The 7,125-nt window shown below is 31.0% G+C and overlaps 1 protein-coding gene across 1 annotated transcript; it reads left to right on the top strand.

Moving 5' to 3' along the window:
* The first annotated feature begins 2,979 nt into the window (after positions 1 to 2,979).
* On the top strand, positions 2,980 to 5,453 carry LOC120139168 (nijmegen breakage syndrome 1 protein-like). The gene is made up of 4 exons (XM_039154479.1): positions 2,980 to 3,523; positions 3,655 to 3,886; positions 3,977 to 4,065; positions 5,263 to 5,453. The coding sequence occupies exons 2-4, from the start codon at positions 3,711 to 3,713 to the stop codon at positions 5,274 to 5,276; spliced, it is 279 nt and encodes a 92-aa protein (XP_039010410.1). The 5' UTR covers positions 2,980 to 3,523; positions 3,655 to 3,710; the 3' UTR covers positions 5,277 to 5,453.
* The last annotated feature ends 1,672 nt before the right edge of the window (positions 5,454 to 7,125 follow it).

The following is a 7,125-nucleotide window of genomic DNA, read 5'->3' as shown; positions in this document are numbered from 1 at the left end:
TATGGGCCAATTAATAAATATAAAAAAGTAATAAGTTGAGAAAAAAATTAAAACAACTAATATATATATATATATATATATATATTATGTATAAAGCATAAACTATATATACCATGTATAAAATATAATACTATATAGCTTATATATGAACTATTGAACTATATAGAAACTGCATAGTTTATATATAAATTATATATGAATTATATATAAACTATACAATTTATATTTATATATTATGTATAATTATAAATAATATATATTGTATAAATTATATAGTTTATTAATATAAATTATATAGTTTATATATATATATATATATATATATATATATATGGGGCCTAGGGTTTAGGGTTTATATTTATATAAACTACATACTATAATTTATATTTATATACTATATTTTATACTATTTATATAAACTATAGTTTATATTTATATACTATATGTATGAACTATAGTTTACATATAAACTATCTTTAATATTTACATATGAACTATAGTTTACATATGAACTATATATATAAACTATATAGTTTACATATGACCTATATATATATATATATATATATATATATACTATAGTTGATATTTATATACTTAGTCATACCATGAAGTTATGGGAAAGGGTCATAGAGGCAAGTTTGAGACAGGTTACTAGGGTTTCGGAAAGTCAATTTAGCTTTATGTCAGGCAGGTCTACTACGGAAGCGATTCATCTACTTCGACAGCTTATGGAGAAATATAGGGATCTTCACATGGCGTTCATTGACCTTGAGAAGGCGTATGATAGCGTTCCCCGCGAAACGATCTGGAAAACCTTGGAAACAAGACGGATCCCAACTACTTATATCTGGGCGATTCGTGATATGTACTGTAGATCTACTACATACGTCAGGATTACAGTTGGTGACACCGAGGCATTCACGGTGGAAATCAGACTCCACCAAGGGTCATCTCTTAGCCCTTACATCTTCGCCTTGATTATGGACGACATTTATTATGAGGCACCAGATGGTGTCCCATGGTGTATGCTTTTCGCTGACGACATTGTCCTTGTTGCTGAAACAAAAACTGTGCTGAATAGTAGACTGGCTACCTGGAAAATTACTTTGGAAGAAAAAGGTCTAAGGATCAATATTGAAAAGACAGAGTATTTATGTTTAAACTTCAGTGGGAACCAAAATGATGAAGATGTAAAAGTATGCATAGAAGGACACGTTCTCCCCTTAAAGGATTGTTTCAAATACCTAGGGTCTATGATACATAAAGATGGGGGTATAGATGATGACGTTACACACCGTATAAAGACAGGATGGCTAAAGTGGAGGGCTGCTACTGGAGTTTTGTGTGACAAGAAGGTGCCTCTAAAACTAAATGGAAAATTTTATAGAATGGAAATAAGACTAGCGTTGCTGTATGGATCAGAATGTTGGGCAGTCAAGAAGGATCACGTAAGGAGGATGGAGTCCGCAGAAATAAGAATGCTTCGATGGGCATGTGGTAGGACTCTGTGGGACATGACACCAAACTCTGCAATTAGGATGTCATTGGGGGTGGTATCTGTATCCGAAAAATTGAGGGAGGGAAGACTAAGGTGGTTTGGGCATGTCCTTAGGCGACAACCGTCGGAAACGGTTAGGAGGGTAGAGTCGATTTCAGTCGACGGTGCCAGAAGGAGAGGACGACCAAGGAGGAAGTGGGTAGACTGCTTGAGAGCTAATTTGAATGATTTAGCCCTTACCGAGGACATGACCTCTAATAGAAAAGTATGGAGACTTAAGACCAGAGTAGTTGAGTAGTATGGGTCACAGCCATTAGGGTGTAACATCTCTGTCTTCTTTGTAATGCCTTTGTAGTAATTTCCAGGACTTCTACTTTTTATACGTTTCTGTCATTGGATTTTTATGAAGGATTAGAACTAGGATAGAAGAGTAGTGTTGCCTTAGTTTAGGTTTTAACCCATTTGACTTTTTTCCTTATCGTAGCTTGCTATCGCTGACTTCAGGGTACCATTCTCTTCATTTTTCCTCTTTTTGAATTTAGTCAGGTCTTACGTTTCTGTCTATATGCAGAGATTTCTACGCAGAGATTTATTTGTAGGTATTACTTCACATTACAGACGCACATATGAAGACAGCATAAGAAGACTGTTTAACTATGTATTTATATAATTATTTATATATTCATTGTATTGTATCTTTATTTTTAAATTTTCTGACTGTCGGTGGTCTTCCACGGAAGCTGCTCTCAACCTGGCGTTGGGTGCAACCTACTACACTACCTCCCTCTTACCCCCATCATACATGGGAATAGGGTTTTATTGTTGTTGTTGTTGTATATATATAAACTATATATACTATATAGTATAATTTACATATGAACTATATATAAAAACCCTAAACCTAAACTATACATTATATAGTTTATTATTATATATAAACTATATAATATATATATACTATATGGTATATATAAACTATACATTATATATAAACTATATAGTATATATAAACTATATATTATACAATTCATTAGTATATATAACCTATATAGTATATGGTATATACAAACTATATATTATATAATTCATTAGTATATATAAACTATACAGTATATATAAACTATATATTAATTTATTAATATAAACATATATATTTATTGAAAGAATTGAAAAATATATAAGGATCAAATTGAATAAATTTTAAATATGAACCTTAAATTAATAAATTATAACTTTAAATTTGGATTAAATTGAAAAAAGTTGAAATATAAACCTTAAATTAATATATTAAATCATTAAATTTAGACTAAATTAAATAAATTTAAAATTAAGAGACAACAATACAATGTCAAATAAAGTTAAAAAAACACTCGGATTTTCTCCCTCGCTTAAGCCACAAGGCTACCCCAACTGTGGCGCCAAAATCAGCATCATTTCCCGCCTGATGATTTTAACATAACCATGGCTTCTTTATGGTTGTCCTATGAACTATTGTCATCAGAATCTCTGGGACCGATGGATTCCTTCTCCAGATGATTTTCCTCACATGAGCCTTTGTTTCCCTAGGCCGAACGGGTAGATACATGCGAGGCGTTTGCAGTTTGTATGAGCAAAGCTACATTCAACATGATCTGCGAGGAGCTCGAACCGGCGGTGATGAAGAAGAACACGATGCTTCGAGATGCGATCCCGGTCCGTCAACGCGTGGCGGTTTGTATTTGGATAAGTATAGCTAGATTTGAAGACAACGATCACCCTTCTCTGTTTTTGCAGAAATAATTAGTTTGAATTTAAATTTAAATTTAATAGAATCGAATAGGTAGTAAACAATGGTTTGGGCTTTGCTTCCCGTCGATCCTTCTTCAGGCAAGTAAAGCTTAATTGAAGTGCTACTATTGCTTCATTTTTGTGTTGCATTATTTTCAAGACTGAAACCCTATTCCATTTGGGCAGCTGAAGAAATAGGAGAAGAAGATAAGTATTATATTTTCAAGAACGAAACGTATACTGTGGGTCGAAAAGGTTATCGAATTTGCTCTCTTTCACTTTCTTTTCTTTTCTTTCTGTGAGGAAATTATTAGATTCTAATTTTTGTTTTCATTTTGCTATATTGGGGTTTGCTCTCCTTTCCTTTGTATTTTGATTTGTTGAAGGGTGTGATGTCATCATTCACAAAGACAAGGGCGTGTCCAGAATCCATGCTCACATAATGATCGATGGAATGACTCAATCATCTCAAGTTACAATCAAAGATTTGTCGAAGTACGGGACATTCATTAACAAGAATCTCACTTCTAACAAGAAAGTTCATCAATTTCCTAATAAACAGACCTCTCTGGAAGATGGTGATCTTCTTTCTTTTGGAACTGGAAATGCAACCTTAAGGTACTGTCAATTTAACGATTCCTTTATTTCAATGAATTCAGTGATTTCGTACCGAACGACTAAATCCTCTCGCCCCTTGTATATGTTCAGATTCTCTTATGTGCCACTTGTATTCTACATCTGTTGTGCTGAGGCCTCTCAGATGAGTCATTATCTTGAGGACAAAGTTTCATCCATTGGTTAGTTAAAATTTATCGTTTTGGCTTCAATCTTCATACAGCTTTTTGTCTCATAATTTCACATTTAAAACTTGTTATTTTTTCTTTTAGCCCTTTTATCCGCATTCCGAAAACATTAATGTTGCGTCTAGAATTAAGAGAGAAACAAAAATTGATGGAACCTGAACCTGGAGTTCTTTTGTTGTACCCTCAAGCATTTTGCTTACCATGCTAATATGGTCTGGGTGTTCTAAAAGATTGTCATTATTTCCCTGTTTGGTATGAGCAATTGTCATTATGTCCTTGTTTGATATGAGCAATAAACAAATAGAAGATGCTCAGACAATCAACTTCTCTCAAAACTAGGTGCATTGGGGTTGAAACTAATTTTGGAATTTGCAGCAATCAGCAGAAGAAACATTTTTTATAAATTTATCTAACAGCTTGAATGATCCGAGCTTTTAGCGATGGTTTCTCCACCTCTTCTGGACATTTTTAATATGTTTGGCTAGGCCTTGAATTAGAGCCCTTTTTATGTTTTTGTTACAAATGGAGATAAACGTCTATGAATCAAAGCAGCTTATTTAAGTAATTTTTATGAATTCTTCTATATTTTTGTTTCTTTAATAGACAAGCTAAAAAAGGAACAATTTACTAGCATTACTTATATAAGGAAAACTGTAAATTAGTTTCAATAAAATCTCAACAATGCAAAATTTTAATTTAATTAAAAAATTATAATTACACATTAGATTATCAAGTATCAACATATTATTTGTTGAGTGGCACCAAGGTTCATTGTCTATACTTTTTTTTTCTCTGAAAAGATCATTGTCTATAATTGTTCTTAAAGAATTGTCACTTTGTAAAGACACGTTTAGGGCTCAAATACTGAAACAGAATGTAGTAAACATCCTCTTAACTCAAATGGATTTTTTTGCCTTGTATTAATTTAAAAAAATGACGGTACATGATGAGGTAAGTTTCAGTTACGTGAAGAACTAAAGTATGCTGGAAAATGAAAAAAGAGTGAAAGAAAATATGAAGGCTTAAGCTTTTGTTAGCTAGAAATCAAATCAAGTTAAGTGTTTAACCTGCCAAAATGATGCACAGTCAGCTTTATATTGCTCAATAGTTGCTGAAAGTTTTCTGTTACTGCTTGTTTGTTAATATCTTTCATTTCTTATTTCTCTTATCCGTGCTTCTATTATTTTTCAGATTATTACATTTGATAGCTATGGTGTTTCGGGTCATTGCAACCATGGTGATGTGCATCGTGGGGTAGTGTAAGTTAAAATCATTTCATATTCTTCAACTCAATTGCACAGAAGTAACATTTTAATTGTTCATAGCATAAAGCATTAGAAGAAAATAAAATGTGCTATTGCCTACATATAACTATTTAATGATAACTCACCTTTTCCATAATTTTTTCATTATTATTTGAAAAGAGAATATTTAATTTTTCTTTTAAATTTTTAGGGTGTTTAGTGGTCCCTGAAACTATTGGAATTGGATATTATGTCTTATTTATTCCCTTCAATGGTAACTTAATATTTTATATTTATTATGTTTATTTAATAAAAGTTTCAAATAGTTCATTAATATTTTTTTTGTAGGGTGCCTTACAAGAAGCAATATTTGGTGCTTGATTCTGCATTATTCTATTTTATATTGTTTGCTTCTGTTTGATATTTTGTTTGCTTCTACTTGATATTTGTAAGGGTTTGGTAAAGTCGGAAATGTTTGGCATTGTTGGCCATCGAATTCCCTTTGGCTTTACCACTGATTGTATGTTTTCTTAATGCAATTTGCTTGCTAAATTGATGCAATAATGCTTGATGAATTGGTACATTGATGTTTTCCGATTGTTGTTACCTACTCATTGATGCCTTGTAAATTATTGTTGTTGGTGTGACTTAAATCAATTTTTTAACCTTATAAATTCTTATCTAAATAGTTGTTCATGTGGAATTATGTTGGTGGCATTTTGAATTTTAAAGCTAGAAAGTTGTCCATAATTAAACATGTTGGCAACATTTTGGTATAAAGGCTCGATGATGATATTTCTAGTAGTATAGTTATGCTTTTAGCCTTGTAAAACATTAGCTATAAGATTTGAGAGCATTTATTTCAACATAAATTTATTTTGTTTAGTTGATTTTATTGTAATTTTAGTGTTTTCAAGTATAATACAATTAATTTCATTTATAAATTTTTTGTTTTTAGTATTTGTAATGTTATTCAAGTTTCAAATATTTAATAAGTTCATCATTTCAACTAATATATTTTTATTTTAAAATTTCAAGTTAAGTTATACTTAAATTATTAATCAATTTTCACATTAAAAGTAAATTAGATTTATGAAAATTTTAACTTTTTTAATATAATTTAATAAAATCAAGTTGAATAAGACAATATTTAAAATTAATTTAGTGATAGTAAATAATATTTATAATATAAGAAATATAAATAATATAAAGAATTGGAATTAATATAAAAACCAAATTTATAATATATATAAATTTATAATTAATATAAAAACTAAATTTCAAAAAGTAATCATATTAATTTAATTATCATAAGTTTATTATAAATTTAAAATAACATAATTATATTAATTGTAACTTCACTTATAAGTCAGGATAATATCATATCATTTTAACATGTCGGATCATTTACAGGTTGAGTCAATTACATAGGTTCATAACAGGTCAGGTTGAAAACAGGTCGGGTAATATCAGTTATTTACCAGGTTAATCTCGGGTTTGGGTTATATCAGTCAGATGCAGTTGGTTCGGGTATCATATTTTGGTTCAATTTGAGTTCAGATCATTCTCAGGTCGGATGCAGTTCGAGTTCAGATACACAATTTCCAAGTCCAATTCGGGTTCAAGTCAACACCAGTTCCGACTCGAATCGGTTTCGGATCACCACAGCGCAGGTCAAAAACAGTTTTGACTTGAGTCGGTTTCAGTCAGTTTTACAGGTTGGGTCAGCTTTTTACACCCTTACTCGTAATCTTAATCCATCTCCTCTGTTCTTATAAAATTCACTCTTTCTTGTTTCTTTTTTTCCCCA

This window comes from Hibiscus syriacus, unplaced genomic scaffold (genome assembly GCF_006381635.1).
Source record: "Hibiscus syriacus cultivar Baekdansim isolate YM2019G1 unplaced genomic scaffold, ASM638163v2 tig00110729_pilon, whole genome shotgun sequence".
NCBI lineage: Eukaryota > Viridiplantae > Streptophyta > Magnoliopsida > Malvales > Malvaceae > Hibiscus > Hibiscus syriacus.
The sequence above is the reverse complement of the archived record's forward strand: the minus strand, read 5'-3'. Positions and strand labels throughout refer to the sequence as shown.